Source organism: Amphiprion ocellaris, chromosome 13 (genome assembly GCF_022539595.1).
Source record: "Amphiprion ocellaris isolate individual 3 ecotype Okinawa chromosome 13, ASM2253959v1, whole genome shotgun sequence".
Classification (NCBI taxonomy): Eukaryota; Metazoa; Chordata; class Actinopteri; family Pomacentridae; genus Amphiprion; species Amphiprion ocellaris.
The window spans coordinates 35452697-35476052 of NC_072778.1; the positions used below are offsets into that span (position 1 = coordinate 35452697).

The 23356-nt window shown below is 40.1% G+C and overlaps 2 protein-coding genes across 2 annotated transcripts; both read right to left on the reverse strand.

Annotated features, from left to right (window-relative positions):
• Positions 1–72: 72 nt before the first annotated feature.
• LOC111578772 (probable ATP-dependent RNA helicase DDX41) lies at positions 73–11133 on the reverse strand. Its single transcript, XM_023285720.3, has 17 exons — positions 10972–11133; positions 6490–6585; positions 5876–6026; positions 5716–5790; positions 5521–5581; positions 5300–5436; positions 5115–5187; positions 4850–5003; positions 4292–4428; positions 3877–4039; positions 3239–3370; positions 3069–3140; positions 2888–2984; positions 2411–2560; positions 2042–2113; positions 658–768; positions 73–466 (listed from the first exon to the last, which is right to left on the reverse strand). The coding sequence occupies exons 1-17, from the start codon at positions 10996–10998 to the stop codon at positions 330–332; spliced, it is 1845 nt and encodes a 614-aa protein (XP_023141488.1). The 5' UTR covers positions 10999–11133; the 3' UTR covers positions 73–329.
• Positions 11134–12551: 1418 nt separating this feature from the next.
• Positions 12552–22451, reverse strand: fam193b (family with sequence similarity 193 member B). Its single transcript, XM_023285725.3, has 10 exons — positions 22167–22451; positions 20356–20634; positions 19544–19730; positions 16695–16913; positions 15784–16195; positions 15473–15656; positions 15123–15356; positions 13289–14348; positions 13110–13185; positions 12552–12995 (listed from the first exon to the last, which is right to left on the reverse strand). Exons 1-10 carry the CDS (start codon positions 22323–22325, stop codon positions 12899–12901), a joined length of 2907 nt encoding a protein of 968 aa, XP_023141493.1. The 5' UTR covers positions 22326–22451; the 3' UTR covers positions 12552–12898.
• Positions 22452–23356: the final 905 nt, after the last annotated feature.

Below are 23356 nucleotides of genomic sequence, written 5' to 3' on the forward strand. Positions count from 1 at the left end.
AGCAACTTCCTCACCAGACAAAACTTATGCCACACCTTTCCATTTTGTCCAGAGGGTGACAAAACAAAGCTGTAAGAAATATATTGGTTTTATTTACAACTAAAGCTTCAAAAATGTACGTAACAAAGACATCATAACAAGTATGAGGGAAAAACTGGGGGAAAGGATGTAAGCAACGAATCATTTCAGTTGACAGGTCTGGAAACTGTGACGTGATGATAAAATACACTTCCTCAGTTCAGTGACAAGACACTAAACTGTACAGTTTCCTAAGAAATGTTTCTTAGTTCCTTTGAACGTTGGAGAATCGTCCCTCTGATGGCAAGCTCTTAGAAGTCCATTGAGCTATGAGCCAGGTAGTCTTTGCGTCCAATGTTGGTGACCTGCTTGGTCTGCATGGCCTCCAGTTTTGGACAGTCTGTAATACGATGTCCAAGACCACCGCAGAATGTACAGCCTCTCTCTCCTGTGAAAACACAACAATCAGATATGTTAGAAACACTGAACACTTGGTTCTGTGAATTAAAGATGAGATGCCCAGATCGGATAAGAAGAATATTTAAAAAGAAACAAAGCAATTACAGAGCAAAAAGTGAGAGACAAGAATTTAGGCCATGAAAAAGAGATGTGAAGAGGATGTGGTATAAAACAACTCACCTCCGATGTCCAACATGGTCTCATCTCCTGTCTGGAGGACCTGGAGGACTGGTGGAACCTTCTGTTTGGCTTCAACTAACAGAGCTTTAAGATCCATCAGTACTGACTCATCTATTGGGAAACATAGATTTACTGTTACTTTACAGTCACTCAACACTGAACAAGGCACTGTAGTACACTGTGAAGAAATAGCCATAGATTCTCAACGTAAAAGATGGATGCAGCATCTGGATCTGAAGAATGAAGTAAAGGCAAAGTGCCTAAATTTGGCATTATATCTAACAGCCAGCAGGGGGCGAATTAAGTGGCTCCCATAAAGTTAATTGTACAGAAGTCTATGAGAAAAAAGCACTTCATTCTCACTTCATTTATTACCTCAGTAAACATTTTCCCAACAAATGTATGGCCTCAATCAATAGTTTCAGGTCTCCTTTAATACACCATGGTGTTAATTTTGTAAATTAGGGGTTCATTTAAAGTAAAATAGAAGATGATGCTGGGTATTCTTTAGGACATGGTGACCTTGTTACTGAATAAGTCAAATTCCAAAGTCGAGGGTTCAAATCTTAACCCACAAACCAGTGGGTGATGTCACTGTGGCTACATCTCGTTTTTATATGCAGTCTATGGATGTAGCACAACATAGACCCCCAAACCAACTGACTCCATCCGTTCCCACGTCTGTATGAATACCTAAAATAAGCTGTAAGCAGATATATCTGTAGAGGTGTTTTAAAGTTTAAGAAAGTTTGCACAATCTCAAAAATCTGTATATTTTAAGCCCTCTCAAAACAGTATAATTACTAGGGCAACAATATAAGGAAAATATTCAGTTGTGATTTTTGTGACAGATATTGCAATTGGAGTCAAGTTCAACATTCGCTGTAATAAATTTATATCATTTAACGGAGAATTACAACATAGGATACAATCATAAGTGCGACTGTCACACAAAAAGAAATGGAATTTGTATAACTATTGACACAACAAGTGAAACCCTACGTTAAGGTGTGACGAGTAAATAATGAGACTGGGCGTATGCTTGAAGAAGTAAAGTGTATATGATAAACCACACTGTCAATGGGCAGCATCAACAACCCCTGAAAGTTTCCATCTGCTTGACTTAAATAAAACTGAATTCCAGCATTAGTCTCATTAACAGTCACACCTTAAATAGCATAAACTGCAACCTTTGTGATTTATTATTGAACTGTTTCTAATTGCAACTTCTAAGATCACAAGTTTTACTTTATTTCTGTCACATTTTTTTCTCTTCTTCATACCTTCAGCACAAGACAAAGGTGGGAGGCTCTTCTATTTTGTCTCCTATACAGAGATGAGATAGTAATGACTCAGATTTTTGTCTTGATTTCTGTTTTCTTACCACAGCCTTTATTGATGAACGTTGTGGCAATACCAGTCTTGCCTGATCGTCCAGTTCTTCCAATTCTATGGACTGAAATCAAAACATTTAAACAAATAAGCTGAAAGACTTAAAAACTACGGATGAATAAATAATGCAACATTTTATTTGCATTTTGGAGGCAAAGCCATTGAAAACACACACACACACACACACACACACACACACACACACACAGTTGCACAGTTGAATAGGGACCCATTTGCCATTTGTGTGTATATATATATATATATATATATATATATATATATATATATATATATATATATATATACATATATATATATATATATATATACATATATATATATTAAAAAAAATTTCTCTTACCATAGTTTTCTATCTCTTCAGGCATGTCATAGTTCACTACATGCTGAATAGCTGGGAAATCCAGACCCTTAGAGGCAACATCAGTGGCAACTAAGACGTCTTTCTTTCCTTCTTTGAATGCTTCTATGGCTTTTGTTCTTTCCTCTTGATCTAAAAAAAAAAAAAAAAGAAAAAAATCAAAAAATAGCAACTGTAACACAGCTGTAATTTCCAGGGAATTATATACTTCTGCTTCAGAGCAGAAATTCAGCAGAAACTCTGAGGTAGAAATTGTGACATCTACAAGCAGGACGGCATCTGGTGGTAATGATGATCAACTACAAGAAATGTGAGGAGCAGGGCTTTGCAAATATACAGTAAGCTAGCTAAGCATGATGCTGGATTGGACATTCCTCCTAATACAGTAATCCCCTGCATGTACTATTACTGTATACTGATAGCTATGCATTTCAATGATTAGAATACAGTTCTGCATACCTTTTCCACCATGTATAGCCACTGCCTCTACTCCTTTAAGCAGGAGGTACTCGTGGATGGCATCTACATCAGCCTTCTTCTCAGCAAATATCAGCACCTGTCAAAATGAAGGATGACGTGTGACAAGTTCCACTGCATGTATTATAGGAATGTCAGTGTCATAAGATGTGGAAGTACTGACTGGTGGAGGTGTTTTCTGGAGACACTCTAGGAGGTACACCATCTTGGCCTCCTCTTTGACGTATTCCACTTCCTGCACAAATAAAAATATTTAGTTCATGAAATTTTATTTCATTGTAATTCATATCCCTGATGGAGACAAAAAGCTTTTTCAAGGAAAGACAGACATACCTGGATGACATCCAAGCTGGCTGCTCCAGCCCTGCCCACGTTTATAGTGATCGGTTTGACCAGGGCACTCTTAGCAAAGTTCTGGATCTTCTTGGGCATAGTGGCACTGAAAAGCAGGGTTTGTCTTTGTCCCTAGACAAGAATACAAAAAAATAAGGCTATTGTTTTCATGGCAAGATTTTGGTCTAGAAAATAAGCACTAGCGTCAACTGAGTAGCACAACAGCTGGAAGACAACTATGGGTAGTACTCAGATGAGTACAAATGGACCATGTGAAAAAACAATGTCTCTGAATTTACTGAGTGGCAGATATCATGAATTGAATTTTGCAGAAAAGTGAAAAAGTTTTATTTTTAAGAGTGAAAATGGAAAGAAAAAGCCAATGAAAGCCCAGTAACGTGTAAACATGTCAAACCAGATTGAGAAAAAAAATTAAGTTAAATAAATGTAACAGAAGACTATAAGGCACTGAGTGTGTATCCTACTTGAATTGTTGACTAATACTGTCCTGTTTGGTCTTGATGACGCTACTTGTCTAATAATTATTGTAGCAACCACAGCAAAGAACAATGGGTGGAGAAAACTGCTGCAATGGTGATATAATTACTGAAAGTTAATCCCACAAATGAGTGTCTGACCTTGAAATAGGAGAAGATGGTCCTGATGTCTTCCTCAAAACCCATGTCAATCATCCTGTCAGCTTCATCCAGAGCCAGGTAGCGGCATATGTCAAGACTCACCATCTTCTTCTGCAGCAAGTCCATCAATCTTCCAGGAGTGGCAACCATCATGTGGACACCACTAGAAAACAGACGAGACAATGAACTCAAAACACACTGGGATTTTTTTTTACATACAGTGAAATTGTCACCTTGGTCCTCAGGTGATAATGTTGTGGATTTTTTTAATATTATGCCTGCTATTTGTAAAGCAACATGACTGGAACATTTTAATCTTTGCCCATTTTGTTCCTCTCTGAATAATGTAGCTGAATCGGGCAGTCTTTCTGGAGAAAATCCAGATTTTTTCACACACCTGATCAATCTTACTTACTGTTTTACTACTTCCATCTGCTCCTTGACAGACATGCCTCCAATGCAGAGGGCAGAGCGCAGCTGAGGAGCTCCTTCCTCCTCCAATAGCTTGCAGTAATACTCTATGATGCCATGTGTCTGCCTCGCCAACTCTCGCTGGAATAAAAGAGGGGGTAATGAAATCACATGGGCTTAGGGAGTCATGAAAATAAAAAAAAAAAAGCAGTCATATCTGAAGGGCAGTAGGTGAGCAACTTAATTCCATGTTTTCAATGATCCTTCCAAGCTTTACAAATGACATGGATAATTCTGCAGGGAGTTACATTAAGTCAAAACCTCAACTCTAACATGTCACCCTTAACCTCAGTTCACTGCAGGTGTATTGGTTTTTTAAACGTCAGATTACAAAAATCAAGTTTATGTCCCTATATGGTAAAATATTTTTCCACAAAACGAAAACCACGCATACCCACAGAAAATTTTGTGAAGGGCTACATTTACCAGACACTAAAGTCACACTCTGTAATGTAATTCAAGCTGTGCAGTCTATGAAACAGGTTGTTGTTGTATTTCTTACTGAAGGACAGATGATAAGCCCATATGGTCCTTCTCTCTTGAAGAAAGGCAGCCTTTTCTCCTGCTCCAGGGCGAACATGATGATGGGCAGCGTGAAGACCAAAGTCTTTCCAGAACCAGTGAAAGCGATGCCAATCATGTCTCTACCTGACAGACTACAGACAAACAGTGTCAGATCGTCAACAGCTTGCATGTGTTTATCCTCAACACACATTGTATAGTGTATATCACAGTGTTTGTATTCCTGTCCTGTATACTGCACTTACACTGTAGGGATTCCTTGAATTTGAATTGGGGTTGGGTGCACAATTCCCTTCTTTTTCAAGCCTTTCAGAATTGCTGGAAACATGATGAACAGAGGTCCGTTGACAGTTGTTAGTCATGTGGGATCACATAAGACTTCAAACAAACGGATAAAGTGTGTTTTTCATGCGTTAGAGTGTAGCGTCACCTGGTGGAAACTTCATCTCTCTGAAGCTTTTGATTGGAGGAGGGATGCCATCTCCATCAACCAGAATGTGAAATTTCTTCCTGACGCGTTCATGTCTTGTGTCCGGCATATTCACTATGTAGCGTGGCGCCTTCCAACTATAAACAATATTCAGGTTAAATTAACTGGAAAAAATAGATCCACATACAAAACTTTACTTAATTTACTGATCAACAGCTCACCTTGTTTTTATGGGATCATCATATATGATACCTTTGGCCATTTCCTTAACCGACATCAGAGCTGAAAGAAAGTCAGCAGAATTAGTTTTGCAAATTTAAATATACTGCTTCAACTGTTTTAATGTCTGGCAGTTTATAAATGTGATTAATAATTCAACATGTCTTCACATGAATTCGGCAGCATTATTATTTTACCTCTGCCTTCTGCAACACTCTCAAGAATCTTCTCTTCTTCTTTCAGCTGCTTCTCCTTGGCTGATTCCTTACGGGCTGCAGACACATAAACATAAAGCAGGTCAGGGATTGTAAACAGAATTAAGCAGGTAATTAAAGTGGGTTTAGTTTAACTGTATACCTTCAGCTTTTTCCTTGAGGTGCTGATGCTGGTCCAGGAGACTAATGTTGGAGCGCGGACCAAGACCCTCGTCCTCATCCCTTTGGTCCTCTCCGATGTCTTTCTGCTCCTCATCCACTGCCTTCCCTCGTATACGTAACATCTTCTGTAGCTGGGAGATAAATGTTTTTAAAAGTGTTAAATTATGATATTTGCAAACTGGATGTGATGTGAAAATACTCTAATGACACTGATTCTGATCTCCTCTCAGGGTATCTGCTAATACAGATTTTCTAGTCCAAATTCAGTGCTAATTCGTTCGCAATTTTAAAATAGCTCAACCCTAAATAATTGAGAACATTTTTATGCACATTAAAGTGATGTCAGTGACGCTGTTTTGCAGAAAACTGTCTCTGCAGTTTGAGTGACTGGATGCCTGTCGTAAATCCACAATGTCAAAATTTTATAATGATATCAATGTGACCAATCCTCTAACTGTGGATTGGTCACGTCTGGCCAGTACCACTGACCCACTTTATAAGGTCAGTATCGGCCGCACATCTAAACTGACGGACTGGATGTTCAATGTCTTGTAAATTCTAAAGTATAAAGAAGGATAATGAACAATATCTTACCATTTGCTGTTTTCTGATTTTGACCGGAACGTATGGAACGTAATCGTCATCCTCCGATCCCTCTGAGCCAGACTTCTCATCCTCCCCATGGGCTCTCTGTACAAACACATTATCATTAACATTATTAGTAGTATTACTTCCTTAGTGTGTCTTTATTTGGTTTCCCTCGATAGAGAGATTGGCAGCATTCAGCTTAAATTTACTCCAGAGATAACCCGAGCTTTAAAGGAATCTTCACCACATAGTATACCATACAACAAGAAGTAGCTTCTACAAAAGCAAATTCTGATGTGGTGGTTTTCAGGAGTTCATATGCAGATATACTACCGATCAAAAGTTTCAGAACACCTTAATTTTGCAAGTTTTTTAAAATTGAAATTCAAGTAGTTCAAGTCCAATGAATAGCTTAGAATGGTACAAAAGGTAAGTGGTGAACTGCCAGAGGTAAAAAAAAAAAAACAGGTAAGGTTACCCAAAACTGAAAAATAATGTAAATTTCATCTGCAGCAACGGAGGTTGATCAAGCCTTGAAAGTTGGTGCTACCAAATCCTACAAGTGTCCCAACTTTTCTAGATTCCTTCCAACCCCCTCTGTCTGCATAAAAGTAGTGTTGGAACACATCGTGGCACCAAACTCTCCAGAGCATTATTTGAACAGTATTGTACTGCAGAAAGTAGTGTGTTAAGAATAGAAGAGAGACAGATCATTTTAACACTTAAAAATTTTGGTCTTTCCTACAGAGAAATTGTGAAGAAAGTAAAGGCATCAGTGAGTACAGTTTTCTTCACCATCAAAAGGCTCAGAAACTGGAGGAAACTCTGACAGAAAGAGGTCTGGAAGACCCAAAGACACAACAGAATCAGAAGACAAGTTTCTGATAGTCAACAGCTTGGTGATAGGAGCTCACAGGACAACAGCTTCAATCAGCTTCAGTGGTCGTAGTAAGAAGTCTCAGTTTAACTGTGAAGAGAAGACTTGGAGTTACAGGTTTGACAGGTGGAGTTTCAGCAAGAAAGTCATTATTAAGACGTCAGAATAAGAAAAAGAGGCTTGACTGGACCATGAAACACCACCAATGGACTACTGAAGACTGGAATCTGGTATTATGGACTGATGAATCAAAATTTGAAATCTTTGGTTCATCAAACAGGATTTTTGTACGCTGTTGAGTAGGAGAAAGGATGGTTCCTCAGTGTGGAACATCAACTGTCGTACATGGAGGAGGATATGTGATGGTCTGGGACTGTTTTTCTGGATCCAGGGTCGGTTCTTGTACAGAGTGGGAGGAACCCTGAACCTAAACGGCTACCACAGCATTCTGCAGCTCCATGCAGAACCCTCTGGTATGTTCTAGGTGGTCAGGGGTTCATCCTACAGCAGATAATGACCCAAAACAGAAGTCCAAGCTCTGCCAGAACTACCTTAGGAACAAAGAACAAGATTGGAAGCTTGAAAACATGGAGTGGTAGCACAATCTCCAGACTTAAACTCATGGAGCTGGTTTGGGATGAACTGGACAGAAGAGTGAAAGCAAAACAACCTGCAAGAACCACACATTTATGGGAACTTCTGCTACAGAGTTGGAAGAACTTTGAAGAACATTTGATTTCCATTGTGGAACAAACACCATGAGTGTATTCAGTTTTTATATCTGCCAAAGATGGCTACTTTGATGAGTCAAAAGTTTCGAATACATTTTGGTTTCTAAATTGATTTTTTTAACGGCATCATTTTATTTGTTCTATGCTTTCATTTCAGAGTGTAATGACACATTAACATGCATAATTTCCAATAAAAAACAGGAAAAATAGGGGTGTTCTAAAATTTTTGATCGGTAGTGCATATAAAAATGAAATAACAACTATAGGGAAGCTGAATCTTTATACAGATATGTTCGAGATTTACACAAAACATGTTGTAAGTAGAGCTTGGCTGATATATTGGTTCAGCTGATTGTAAACGGCTGATATTGGTGTATGTGATGTCTGATATGCACTGACACTACGTATTTGCGTTTGTTTTTTCAACAGAAAAAGATGTTTAGGTTAATTTAAAAATGGTGTCATGACATAGTTTGTACATGTGTGGTTACAAGGATGCTGCAACAGGGTTCATTCAAAATATTGATGGTGACATCCATCCATCCATTATCTATACACCGCTTATTCCTCACTAGGGTCGCGGGGGGGGGGCTGGAGCCTATCCCAGCTGACTCGGGCGAAGGCAGGGGACACCCTGGACAGGTCGCCAGTCTGTCGCAGGGCTACATATATAGACAATCACTCACACATTCACACCTACGGGCAATTTAGAGTAATCAATTAACCTCAGCATATTTTTGGACTGTGGGAGGAAGCCGGAGTACCCGGAGAAAACCCACGCATGCACAGGGAGAACATGCAAACTCCATGCAGAAAGATCCCGGGAAAGCCGGGACGCGAACCAGGGATCTTCTCGCTGCAAGGCGAAAGTGCTAACCACTACGCCACTGTGCAGCCCTTGATGGTGACAATGTTTTGGTAAAACATTTGCACACACCATGGCAAGCAATGCTGTTAAAATGATTAATTCAGCCCAAAAAACATAGCACGGCTGCTTTATTGCACGATCCAAACTTTCAGCAAAACTTTGGGGTTGTAGATTGCTGCCCTTAGGTTGTTGTTGTCTTTTACTGGGGTGAAGTGGAAATGTAAGACGTACACAACAGAAGGGTGCAATCAGCCAAAAATTAAGTATCAGTTGGGGACTAGATTTGGCTAATAACAGCTGTTAACATACGTATTTGTGTGCTATACATTTCTGTAAAAGGCTGTAGAACTGCAGACATTCTCATGAATTGAAGGGAGTGCATCATGTTTGTCAGATTAGGCTTGGTTTTCACAAAGATTTACAAATAGGTAGATCTCTGACCTTTTAAACGTCTTGTGTCTAACTATAAAATTAACCTCTATTACTGGTGTTAATCATGGTAGATCCTAGACTTCAGGAGGACCAGGAGAGTCATGCAGTCCCCACTCCATACCAGAGGAGAAGAGGTAGAGAGGGTGAACTCAGTCAGATTCCTTGGCATGCACATTACCAAGGATCTGACATGGACACTAAACACCTCCAAACTGGTGAAAAAGGCCCAGCAGAGGATGTTCTTCCTGAGGAAGCTGAAGCAGGCTGGTCTGGCCCCACAACTGCTCAGAAACTTCTACAGGAGCACCATGGAGAGCATCCTCTGCCAGGGCTGCACAGTGTGGTACAGTTTCTGCACAGCAGAAGACAGCCAGGATCTGTCCCGGGTGTTAAAGGTGGACCAGAGAACCGTGGGAGCCAAGCTCCTGAACTTGGACTCTGTGTACACTAAGCGCATGCAGAGAAGATGACAGGCCATCTGCATGGACGTAAGCCACCCAGGATACTCCGTTTGTCCCCCTGCCGTCAGGGAGGAGGTACCAGGCCATCGGAACACAGACTACCAGGCTGAGGAACAGCTTCTTCCCCAGAGCTGTTGCATCCATCACACCACTACATCTCCTCCCTCCCCCACCCCTCTGCCCTCAAACAGAGAATCACTGATGGACAATAATCATTTTAATGTGCAATAACCATTCATACCGAGCATTTTACTTGCATTCGACACTTTAAAGCAGACGTTGCACCTCACCACACTACTACACTTTTGTTCTATTTCCTTGTGTGTGTGTGTATATATATATATATATATATATATATATATATATATATATATATATATATATATATATATATATATATATTACTTGTTTTATACAGCTGTTTGTTGTTTGCCATACTATGCTGTTTTTGTTTTTTTGGAAGTGCCAGCAAAGTTTCGTTGCAGAAATGCGATGACAATAAATATCCTTGAATCCTTGAAGATCCTTCAGCATATTTTTCTGCACTTACCCCTTATGGCCAGTTTGTATTGTCTTAACACCGGAAAACCTTTGTTTTCAAAAGAACTAATCATCTGAATAGTCATGTTACAAGACTCTATTGACTTTACACTCATTACAAAAAATATTAGATCCATACTGACAACAGAAAAGCAAACGCGTCGTTTCCAGACGTTCTGCCTTCATCTAAGCTTATCAGTTATGAACTGTAAATTCATTCCTGTACTCTTAAACAATACGTTTAACTCTGAAAAAGAAGATCCTGATACTTTGAGGTGTATTATAACCTTTCTATCTGTAAACGTCAGCCTAACGTATTTAGCATGTATGTTGTAGCACTGCAAAATGGCTAACGTTAATTGTAAAGCTTTACCGATCACGGTTCACAATTATATACACCATTTAATTGAATCCCGTTCTGCAAATACTTTCTTTTAGCGTTATTCGTTAGTCTGAGTTTTAAACGTGTAATGCATCAGAACTCGTAAGCTAGCTACAGCTTTAGCATCTAGCTACCTTCAGCTAGCATTAGCTAGCCTAGCTTTCTCATAACATGGACGACAAATGCGCCTAACTCACCTTTTTCAGTCGATTTTCGGTCTCCATGTTATTCGTGAGTACACTAAAGTTGTGTGTAAGTTAGTAACGAAGTTCTTGTCCAAATACTGGTCACACAACCGAACGAGTTAATGACGCCGCATGTTTACACAACAGAGGAAGCTTCAGTCGGCTACGGCACGCCGCAAGGGTCAAACCTCATCGAGACGGTGCGTCCCAACTATCTATGGTCCCAACATAAAGTCCGGCGTTGCGGGTTGTGCAGGTGCAGTATCTTAAATACCAAACCAAAAAGATAAAAAACACCACACTTTATTCTTGTCAAAACTGTATTGTTTTTAATCTTTCCGAACGAAAGATTTTTCACAGTATCAAAAGTGAATTTAAAAAAAGAAACAAGCCAACATACACTTGGCTATTATTGGTATAGTATAAATCTACATTCGAAACATTAAGATAATCTTCTCTAATTGAATATAACCTGGAAAGCATCAGAGATGTTATATTAAACAAAATGTCAGCACATATTCAGGGGGGAAAAAATCATCCATCTCAATGAAAGCCAACATTGATACTGGTGTAAAACCCAAGGCCCAAGTCCTAAAGGTCTCTTCTGTGATATTTGCCATCAAAAGACAATCAGGACTTGGGTTTCAGATAGGTTAGCTGAGGTGGGGGGGGGGGGGGGGGGGTGCCACCAAAGTCACAGTACAGGGGAAAAGAGTAGTATGGTTGAAAATGTATCTCACACACACACAACCCTCAGAAACGCATGACAAAGGCTCAAAAGGGCCAAAAGTATTCACTCAGTATGTACAAGCATTGAAATTAACAAGGTGTCATGGTTCCAACGATAAAATGAACATTGCACCCTGGTGTACCTGTCACTGCGGGGACGTGCGGGTTAAAATAATAGTTTAAGAGTGAGAAAATTATGATTAAGGATTTTCTTCTACAGATGACAGAGGGTATACTGAATGTCATTATCAGAGATAATTGCTCAAGACTAACACCAAAGGAGGCTTGACACTGAAGCAAAAAACTTCCCAGTATAGTAAGCAGGGGGACAGGGGACAGTGTTTAGATTTTCTGAGCCACACATTATGCATGGGGACATCATAGCAGGGGTATTTGGACTTGAGTTTTTTAAGATGCATCCTGTGGGGCAAAGTGCTTTATTAACGCATTATTAGCGTCTCTGATGTACCGTCAAACATTCACGTTTTGTTTTTTTTTAACATAATTCCACAACATATAGCAGGTAGGTGAAACCATTTCATTTTTTAAAATCATAGGTTCCTAAACAACCATTGGAATTTGAGACAAATATTCCAATTCAAAACTATGAACTACCACCAGATGCACTGCAGGCTAGTAGTGAGTAAAATCAATTGTTGTCACTATTGCTCTCTGCAGAAGAGGATGCATGTGTTTTTTTTTCTTAAAACAGGTCAAAATATTGTCTTGTGCTCGTTCAGTGCGTACAGTGTAAGGTAGCAGTCTCTACTGAGGCTGGTTTGGTAGGTCAGAAACTAGCAAAGCACAATATAAGGGAAGATGAGCACTAAATTGAATTGACTGGAATTCAACGTTAAAATGTCTCAGATTTGTGATAAAAACATTTATTTCATGTAAGGTAATTGTTTACATACTACATACGTAAGCACATGGATGCAGTTGATTCAACAGACTTTTTTCCATTTTTGCATCTCTCATTTAGTGAACATTGCAATAATAGCAAAGGGTAGAGTTGGCCTTGAGAATGAACCCGGGCTTGTTAGCCACAAGTTCTGTTTCAGTCTTCTGAATGGACAGTATGTTTTGGACCAGAGTCCCTTGGCTTAGTAAGGAAGAGAAGAAAACTGGGAATGAGAGAAGGCCTCAGGCCAAATAGGGCTCTACTGAAAGAGTTTGTGGTGTGAAGTTTTTTCTCTGGCACTCGTCCAAGTTATTGAGCTGCATTGGAAGGAACTTTTTTGAGGCTGAAGTTGGACCAATTCACTGCTACTTTCTGGCGAGTTTGCTTCGCAGAATCGAGGCAAAATCTACAGGGAACAAAGAAGAACAAAAGAAGAGTAAAAAAATGCCAGTGTCAGTGAAGTAGTTAATCTTACTGTTCAGACCAAAGCTGGTTAAATACACTGCAGTGTTGAGCTTACCTTTTGAAGTATTCCACTTCCCGATCAATCTCATCCATCTCTGTTGGATCCACATCTTTAGGGAGAAATACATCATCTAAGGAATGAAAATAAAGATTACAATGAGATGGACAAATGAAAAATTTAGAAATAATAATGATTATGCACACAGTGCTGTAAATACAGACTGTCTCACATACCAATAGCACTGCTGGATTTTTCACCCTTGTTCTTATTCTTCTTATTTTTCCCCTTGGATTGCTGCTGTTGCTGCCCATTTGCTGGAATGGTGGGGTGAGCTTTGCTTTCTGAATCCTGCTCCGATCGTCCTCGTGTGTCTGTGTCACCTTTTCCCCTTTGTGCACTCAAGGGGCCACCATTTGCCCCATTTGTTGCATGTTTGGATGATCTGCTCTCCTCAGCTTTCTTAGGCCCATTTCTCTGGTTGTCTGCAGAGTGCTGAGGCTGTTTGTTCCCAGACTTTGAGCCATTAGTTGCTGTTTCTTTAGACTCACTGGCTTTCTGTGCTTCATTCCCAGATGCAGCTTTGGTTGGTTTGTTGGAATTCTGCTCCGACACAGACTGCTCCTGTTTTTGCTGCTGCTTTTTGTTTTTCTTTGATTTTGCACCGCCATTTCCGACTGTTGCGTTCCTGGGATCTGGGGTGTCCTCTTTCAATTTAGCCGTTGCTTGGGCTGGCACCTGTGGTAAGTTGTCAGACCCGACGGAAGTGCATCTTTCTGGGGAGCGAACTCTTATGAGCTTGGACAGACTGGGGGTAGTGTGCAACCGCTGGATGTCCTTTGAAGCAGCACTTACTGCTGACACGGTGGTGGTGGTTGTGTTTGGGGATGAGACGACAGTTGTGTCCTCCCATCCGTTAACCAGGTCCAGGTGGCTTTTAAAGGTTCCCAGTGAAAGAGGAGAGAGGTCAAGGTCTATCTGCTGCAAGTCAGAGGAACCATTGAGATGGGACAGTAAATGGTTTCCCTCCAATGTGGCTGCCTTCTTTGGGAAGTCATTGACATCCAGATTGAGGTCGTACATGCTAAATGAGGCCCGGATTGAGTCTTTGATGGTGTTCTTAATTTCCTCTAGCCGACTTGTGAGAAAACTGTTAACGCGTTCGAGTTCCAGCTGAGGCCAGTCCAGCAACCGACTGGCTTCAGAACCGTCAGGGATGGGCTCGTCCACAGGCTCAGATGGATTGGAGTGAGGGTCACTGCCTGCAGCGCCCATGGTGCCCTGTTGAGCTTTTTCCTAGAACAGACATAGTACAGGTATGACAGTGATGATAGGTAAACCCACAAAGTGTAACATTATTTAGATAATATATCGGTAGGGCTGTATTGACCCATATATAAGGCTATATTCTATATTATGAAAGCATGTTGATACGAAAACATTTCTGTAGCCCCGACTATCAAAAAGTACCAAAAGTTGGTTTTAGTGTGATATTTTATCATTTAGTCTCTGATTTAAATTTTTTCTCAAGACAAGAAATCAAACCTTGTATAACAGGCATTTCTTAGCAACAGGCATTCAATAAATTTACATTTTTGTTTTCCCTCTTTGTAATGTATTTTTCATTAGGGACAGAGTCCACCATTCCTCCTACACAGAATTCAAAATGCCTTCCAGCCCACAAGGGATTCACAGAAATCGATGCATGCATCTAATCCATTGTTAGTGTTTCTAATTTCCTCCTGCTGCTGCTTTTGACTGAATTTGGCTGCTGTGTTTAGTTATTGTTGAACTGCTTGCAACATCTACCATTAGATAAAGACAGCTTCCTCTGTAAAATGCAAAGTTAAGAGGGGGTTTGAAGAAACTATAGATATTTCTCTGTACCATATTAAATAAAATCTCCAAGACCTAATATATTATGTAATCAATTTTTAAAACAAAACAACCCCCCCAACACACACACACACACACACACACACACACACACACACACACACACACACACACACACACACACACACACACACACACACACACACACACAAGTGCTTTGTACAGTTGCCACACCTTCTTCTTTTGCTTGTGTCGAGCCCTTTTGGCAGCCTTGGCACTGTTGACAGGTTTGGGCTCAGAACTGTTTATGAAGTCTAGCAGCTCGTCCACGTCCCGGTTGTCAATGGCACCCGCCACTGTCAGTTCTGAATCTTGACGCTGAGGCAGCTCTTCTTTACGCCGGGTCAGACGTGAGCGAAGCTTCTCTCGGATCTCAGCGTAGTTTCGGCTAGTTGGTGCAGCTGGAGGCTGTGACCAAACAATACATAGCAAAATTAGTAGCTTTTTACCACATCAGCTTTTAGAAAATGTTTAACAAGTACGTCACAGGAAATGGCATTACTACTTAAAAAGAGCTAAAGTACCGCATTGTGTCCAAAGAACTCGCAGTAGCAGCAATCGCAGTACTTCCCGTCCTTCTGGTTGGTGGAAGAGGAGGCGCAGGAGCTCCTCTCAGAGCTGCTGTCCTCATCCTCCCCCTCCTCCAGCTCAGACGAAGGGTGACACAATGTCCCATTCGTCACTTTGTGCCCCTTACATGCTTGATCCCTACAAAAAAGAAAGTATTTATTTGAGGCCCTCAGAATGCATTTGTATTCTAAGGCAGCACAGCTACAGAAGCAATTTCTCAGTTTTGCATATTCAAGAAAAGCAACGTTGTGATAATAACACTAACCTGCAGGCCCCAGCTGTTAAGTGGCCTACATTCGAGTTGGCCACTGTTCCCGGACTGTGCCCATTACATGAGTGGTTACAGCCCATGATAGATGTGCCCAGTTTGCTGTGTTGTGCGTTCACAGCAGGAATGTGGGAGTTTTTGCATGGACTGGGCTTGTGGACAGATGTTGGGCTATCTGGACTTGGAGAATTGATTTTGGCTGTAGGACCGTGGAGGTTTGGTACCAGCGGGGAGAAGGGAGCGTGGGCTGCCACACCAGTGCCACAGGAGGAGGTTACATGGCCATGCTGGCCAGAGTTCGGCTTTGGAGGGAGGAGAGAGGAATGCTGGGATGACAGGCCGGTGGGACTGTTGGGGGGTACCGACAGGTCTGTGTGTTGATGGTGGTCGCTGGGATGGAAGGCTTCACCTGGACAATGAAAACCATCAATAAAAATGACTCGTAGATCACACATGCTGAATCATTTTTTGAGAAAGTGCATCAGTTTATATTCAGTTCTGCACTTTGAGTCATGAGATTTCATCTTATCTGTGTCCATACAGATTATTGCTATTCCAGAGTGTAATTATTTCTAGTGTAATTACCACTAATGTCCTAACTGTAAGCTAAAATTATCCATTTTTCTCCAGACTAACAAACGTTTTGTTTGTCTAATATTTCTTTCGGGCCTTTTGTGCTAAAGTAAAAGGACTCTTTTACAAAAAATTATAAAGTAACTGAAAATCAAGTTGAAAATAAGTAATAGTTACACTGTTCAAGAAAATTAGTCAGATACATAATTATTTCTTACTTCTTTTCCATGCATAAATTCTGAAGATTTTCAAAGAACATTCTTTTTTTAAGTCAGATTCTCTACTAAGTTAAACAAAATGCTACTGAGGCTCAAGGGACGAAAAAAAGGAATTACCTGGCGGCGTTGGTCGACGACACACGGTCTTGAAGTGCTTGGGAGTGGTCTTACAAAGGTCTGCTGAGGTAGACAGGGGGTTCCCAGCAGAAGATCCACTGGAATTGTGGGATGACGGGTGACTGTAGGGACAGACTTTGGTCCCTGACGTTTTAGCAGATTTCCCGGGAGCTTCATGAAGTCCTCTTTTCTCATGACAGGCTGATCCTGCTGTTACACCTGCACAAGAAAAACATGTTTAAGACACTTAAAAGGGAAGTGGTTGTAATTTTAATGCATTTTGACAGTTGTTAGATTGCAGCCTTGTTTTCCACACTAAATTTTGGTTGATTTGAGTTTGACACAGTAGTCGTTGTTTTGTTTATTTGGCACTTTGTGTTAAAAATATAAAAGCTAACAGGTGTGGTCTTTGGTGTCCACACCACAAACAACTATCATGTCTCAGAGAGTTTGAAAGCTTGAATAAATAGTTTTTACTGAAACAATTTCCAGATCTTGAGACTTTGGGAATTCAACACTCACTTTCTGGACTGTCTATGTTTTATAAAACGATTTCTTTCTTTATTGGGGGCATGTTTAGGCGTGTTTAGCTAATGGACAGTGATCATTCCTCTGCCAAAGCATGCAATCAGTGCCATTAGTTTCTCCGTTTGTCTGCAAGATTACACAAAAGCTACCAAGCTTTATTTTATGAACCGTGATGGTGAAATCAAGCAAAGATACAGGAAGAGTCCATAAAACGTTGGTGTGGATCCAGAGAACTGCAGGATGCACACTGTAAGTGGCCTTCTAGTGTATTACTGCTACGAGAAAGAAAGCACCGTTGGATTATATATTTTAACCACGAAGGATAACACTCTGTTCTGCTAATCAAAATAAAAACTGAGAAAGGAGCACTATAACATATGAATTGTTTACCGTACTCTGTTTCCTGTTGGGTAAAAGTAATTGTACCCCATACTGGCTATCACACACTCTTGCCAGCAGAAGTTGATGCAAGTCATTGTAACTCAATGCCTACTTAAAAATTAGCTGTAATTAGCTCAGTTCATATCCACCTTGAGACCAACATTTATTTGATATTACTTCTAACATAATCACTAGCCACCTTTCCGTTTTTTTCCTTGGTAAATTAATTCAAGCAAAATGTGTCATTTTAAATGCAACTTTGCATACTAAAGATGGGCACTGATGCCTTCACAGTGCACCCATGCATCATTTCACTTACTCTTCTTTAAATTCAATTTTGCAAAATTAGCCAGTTTGAATATTGGCGAAACTAAAAACAAAACCCCAGTTACAAATCAGGTAAATTCTACAATGTGGTTCGATTAGAGTCAAGAAACAGGGAGGAAAAAGACAAAGGCAAAGTCATCACAGCTGTCTGCTTCGCTGCACATTTTGCAAACACCTGTCTTCTGGAGGTAGAAGACAATCATGTCTCACTTTCACATTCATTTCTTCTCTGTACATCCTTAAGTTGTTATTGTTAGATAATGTCATAGCTAGGTAGGGTGTCTGACTTACTTTGTATTACAATACTATAACACCAAGTTAAAGGACAAACTAATAAATAATTGATTAGGAAGGCAGACTTAATACAATTTTTTGTTCATGTCTTATCTGTGATGTTGCAGGAGCTGAAAAAACATGGTGCTGATACATCACAAGTTCTTCTTATTCTAAATTAGTAATGAAATTAGCTTCTGTTTTTATTTATCAATGATAAGGTACAGATATAGCTCTTTTAAAAAGTGTTACCACAATCATATGTTGTAAAAGACATGAGTGATGCCTTTTTTTTTAATCTTTTCTAGAGTATATAGAAGCTTTAATACTTGTGATGTGCTGTGATTTTGCATGTTAGTGGTCCTCCAAAAATATGTTTGTCTTTGCCTGACACAGCTTGTATACTGCACAGCTGAGATTCCCTTCCACTGCTTCTTTACATTTAGGTTGTATCAACTAGATTTTTTTTACTACAGGGAAAAAGACAGAGTTTGTTAAAGTTTTCTGTTGTCCTCAATATACAGGGACTTGCGTGTAAATCATACATGGCACCTTTGTTACTCACATATTACAGTCCAGTTCATGGTGTTAAAATGCTTGTCAGCTGTACTGTGCAGTTGTGTGGGTAAACAGGTGTAACAAAAACACTAATTTACAGTTCCTACAGTTCAAGAATCACAACGCATGCAAGTACTCTGCATCACACCTATGAAAGATATATTATCTCAGATTAACACATGCAATACATGCTTAGTGCTATAGTTTCTGTGGCTCTAAATAATTTGGTAGAATTGATTGACATGTTGCAATACAACGACTGAATTAGGTCCATGGAAATTTTTAGTATTGCTTTAGAAGTTCAGGCAGAAAATTGCTTCTGCTTTTCTGCAACCTCTCGCTTGCCATTGATAAAAAAAAAAAACAAAAAAAAAAAAACGCTGTAAGTGTTCTCCAATTAAAAATTGCTTTAGATCAAAAAGAAATCCACAGTTGTTTTGTTGATAAAATGGTGACCCTCATTGAAAATTCTCATCTCTAAACATTATTCCATCTTCCATATTACTGAGCTCTAAGACCCTCAGAAAGAAAATTCTAATTTTTTACAAGATTCATCCTTCTTCTTCTGAGATGCAGCAGTCTAAGCTCACACATCTATTGCTAAATATGAAAGCTAACAAGTCAGCTGGGGGGCTGATTCTAACAAAAATGTTCATTGCAGTGTTCATTAAACAACAATTAAATCCGCAACACAGCGTAAAATAAAACTAAGGTTTGTGATGTTTTCAGCGATTACTGCCACAGTCATTTAAAATATTTTGTTTTACAGCATGTTGACAGACCTTGTTGTGTGTGTGAAGAAGTGTTGTGGTTGCAGTGTTCCCCTCCGTTGGTGTGGGCTGAGTTCCAGAGACCTGACAGTTTGTGGGCTGACAGGAAGGAACTCGGGTCCCAATCCACAGTACTTTGCTCCGGGTAACCGTTCCCACAGCTCTGAGACTTACAGGAGGAAGAGTGTGACAATGGCACCTGAATTTTAAGAGAAAAAAAAAAAGCCAAAAAATAAATAAATAAATAAATAAAAAATCCACAACATCCAATTAGTTACTCATCCGGTAGTCTGCACAGGCTTACATTCCAGCAGCAGTAGCACAACTGGAGTGTTATAGGACAAGGGAAAACATCTTAGAGATGCAGTAATTTATCATAAATCTAAAAAAAAACACATGTATTAAAAATCACTACAGGGCATTGTTCAGCATTTCTACTCTCTTTACTGTTTTTAATATTTTTAACATTTGAACCAAATATCCACAAAACATCATGAACGCCATATTTGTCTGCAGTCTACTTTAAGCGCGATGATAGAGTACGTCTTCAAAATCTGCCCTAATTTATATGAAACAACTAAGAAAGTAAAAGTAAGCAATGATTTTGCTTGACAAAAACTAGAATATATATTTACAGTTTTTATGTCTGAGGTGACATTTAGAGAAATAGATTTATGTAGTAAGCAAGCAAATACAAATGCAAAGCTCTATATGATGACTAAAGCTGACAGAGCCTCAGCAGCAAACACAGTTTAACTAAATAGTAAACAGAAGTTGTGAAAAGGATCCAGATATCTGACCCAAATCAGTCCCTCTTTATTTACCGGTGTTGGCTGCTCCTGTGTGCTCCGCCTCTCCTCCTCTTCCACACTCTTGCAGCAGCTCTGACAGATCCACAGAGGCACCTCTCCCAGCAGCGACTGAGACAGCGAGGGAACGGCGTCAGCAAGCTTACGCCCTGGCACCTCCCGCAATAAGGCCTGGGAGAGTGCAGGCACAGCGTCGGCCAGCTTCGTCCCATGGCCCGCAGGAAGTCCATTCACAGAGCTTGCTCCCCAGTCCTTAAATTCACGATGGCACAGAAGGCAGCATGTGTGCATGGGCTAAGTAGAGAGAGAGCAGAGAGGGGTTCAGTGTGAGACTAATTGCCATGTAAACTGGGATCTATAGCACATCATTTTGGGGGGTAATTAACACTCATGTTAAAACAAAGGTCTAGGTAGTTAGATGTCTCAGAATATTTCCTGGAAATGATTAAAACTGGCTACTGCATACAGAAGCCTGTCAAACAGGTGATTTTTGACTCAAGTCAAGCCTATTTTGTTTATATATCCCATTAGCACCAATTAAAAAAACAAAACAACAACGAACAATTCCCTGTAGCAGAATGAGACAGAAGAAAAACTTGGGGAAGGTCAATTAGGGGTTGAACCCTCTTCCAGGACGGACAGACATACAAAATACATTGTATGCACAGAAGAACAACATCGAACATAAACATATGATGAATGTAATCCAGAAATTATCAAGGTACTTCCAGCTGTCATCTACTAATCATTATGTGTGTTCCTATAGACCGTTTACAATGTTTACTTTGCTAAATCTAATATAAAAGTGATGCAAAGCAGTGTGCAATTGAAAATTGTCCGTTTCTAAGGATGGATGAACACATGTGCCTTACAGTTTAAGTAAAAATTTAAACCTACAGCGTTCAGAACAGTAAAATTTCGCAGGGCTGTGACAAAAACAGATAGATAGATAGATAGATAGATAGATAGATAGATAGATAGATAGATAGATAGATAGATAGATAGATAGATAGATAGAGGAATCAGTTCGTTCAAGCACCTGTCATTCAGGTCGTAAGTGGCTGTTGAGAAGACAAGTCTGCAGCCGTTTGGTTACCCTCAACATAGATGGCTAACCTTACTGCCTCCGATTTAGCTAAGCATCATTAGCTGACAAGTTAACAGCTTGCACGGAAACTTTTTGACATTAGCTCTTGCTATTCTGCCATATAAGAGTACAGTACGGCTAAAAATGGCAGCAATGTGACACAGTCGAATAATACAAACCACGTCTTACAGTTATTAGCCCGTTATCCATTTGAGCTACCTAACTAGCTGATTAGCTGCTAGTAGGGTTAGCCGCTGCTGTCTGAGTGGTTCCTATGGATGCGACCAAGTGTAGGCAGCAAGCACGTTTGCAGCACGCTAGCTGAAGAAGATAGCCCGGCTAGCCCCCTGGCTAACGTTAGCTGGGCGGATGAAGAGTTGGAAACGCTGGAAATGGGACGACCTGTCCGAGGCACAATGTCACCTGTCCGGTGGGGGAGATGAACTGCAATGTTAGCCACCACTGCCTGAAAGCCGCCTGTTATGGGGCACGATTCTGCTCGCTAAGTTGAGCTCATTATTTATTTAATTACACATCAAACGACGTAAAGCTCCACATCCACGACTACTACATTAAAACTACAATCGCTTCGCACCAATCAGCGGATGCACATAACTTCACCTCTGCATGGTTTAGCTGCAATAAATAAAAGCACAATGGAGGATGCTTGGATTAGCAGAGCTAGCACAGCGGCTAGCTAGCCCATTTTAAAGGCAGCGATTGGCTTGCTGCTAGCTACCTGATTCGCCCTGGTGGCGGCCAGCCGATCCAGCCCAGCATCTCCGCCGCCACCGCCAGCTGCATCGCCGGGAGAGACTGGGCTCTTCGGTACGGTCTGCTGTCCAGGCAGAAGCTCCTTCTGGGCGATCCCCTGCTGCTTGCTTTTTTTCCTTGCCATTACGACGGAGTTTATAATACGCTTTGGCCAAGTTTGCACCAGTTTCGATGATTTTAAGAGCACACTTTCGTTTCTTCTCGGACCTCAAAATGTTCTCTATCTCCTCCAGTCAAGACAACAGTCAATATGGCGGAGCACTGGCACACTCAGGAGTTCAAAGGTCAAAGATACTGCTGGCAAGGAGGCTTCACTCCCGTACGGAGAACATAGCTGTAGGCGCACTGTGGCGGTGAAGCCACACGCCGCCATGTTTAGTGAGGGCAGTCCTCCCCTCTCACTTCTCCGGTGTGAGAAAAGCTCATTTAACTCTCCTGTTGTCTTCATTTGCAAGCACCAAAAAATATTGTTTCCTTGTCTGAAAAAATTTGCAAAACCTTCAGGAAGAAAATTCCAATAATTCCTTAAAAGTTTTCATTAAAGGTTTTAGTTTTTTTATTTAAATCCCCCAAATTTGGCAAGAAAATTCTTGTAAATGTTTTCAAAAAATGAGTAAAAATCTTCCAAAAAATCCTAAAAATATCTAAAGTGATTACATATATATCAGTAAAACTTCTAATATTTTCTTTAAGAACATTCACATAAAAATCGACCAAAATCCAGCGAATTTCGCTGGATTTTGGTCGATTTTTATGTGAATGTTCTTAAGAAATATTTTTAACATTTCTTTTTTTCCCACAAAAAATGTTCAAAGATTTCCCAAAAATGTTGAAAATGTGGACATCAGAAGTTTCACTGTGAAAATATATATATTTTTTCCCACATTTTCAAACTTTAAACCGGGTCTCACACCAGCTTCTCAAACAATTGCCGTAGCATGAGGGAATATTAACTGAACATGTAATTATATACTATACAATAATAACATGACTTCTGTACTTAAAATATACTACTCTAGATATTTTTTTTTTAAAAAAAAGGTGCAGTGAAAGCTTGAGTTGAGGTGAAGGTGCAGGTTTTCCAGACGTCGAAGAGCAGCAGAGTCAGGTAAATCACATTTAGGTGTGACCATGACACGTCCAATAAGTAATATT

Excerpts from the sequence above, each read along its gene's own strand:
- LOC111578772 (XM_023285720.3), bottom strand. The coding sequence starts at position 10,998 with ATGGAGACCGAAAATCGACTGAAAAAG. Across the intron at positions 6,586-10,971 it reads CCGAAAATCGACTGAAAAAG|AGAGCCCATGGGGAGGATGA; the intron begins GTGAGTTAGGCG and ends GTGTTTGTACAG. Across the intron at positions 3,371-3,876 it reads CCATCTTCTCCTATTTCAAG|GGACAAAGACAAACCCTGCT; the intron begins GTCAGACACTCA and ends ATTCTTGTCTAG.
- fam193b (XM_023285725.3), bottom strand. The coding sequence starts at position 22,325 with ATGGCAAGGAAAAAAAGCAAGCAGCAGGGGATCGCCCAGAAGGAGCTT. Across the intron at positions 15,657-15,783 it reads TTAACAGCTGGGGCCTGCAG|GGATCAAGCATGTAAGGGGC; the intron begins GTTAGTGTTATT and ends TCTTTTTTGTAG. Across the intron at positions 15,357-15,472 it reads AGTTCTTTGGACACAATGCG|CCTCCAGCTGCACCAACTAG; the intron begins GTACTTTAGCTC and ends GTTTGGTCACAG.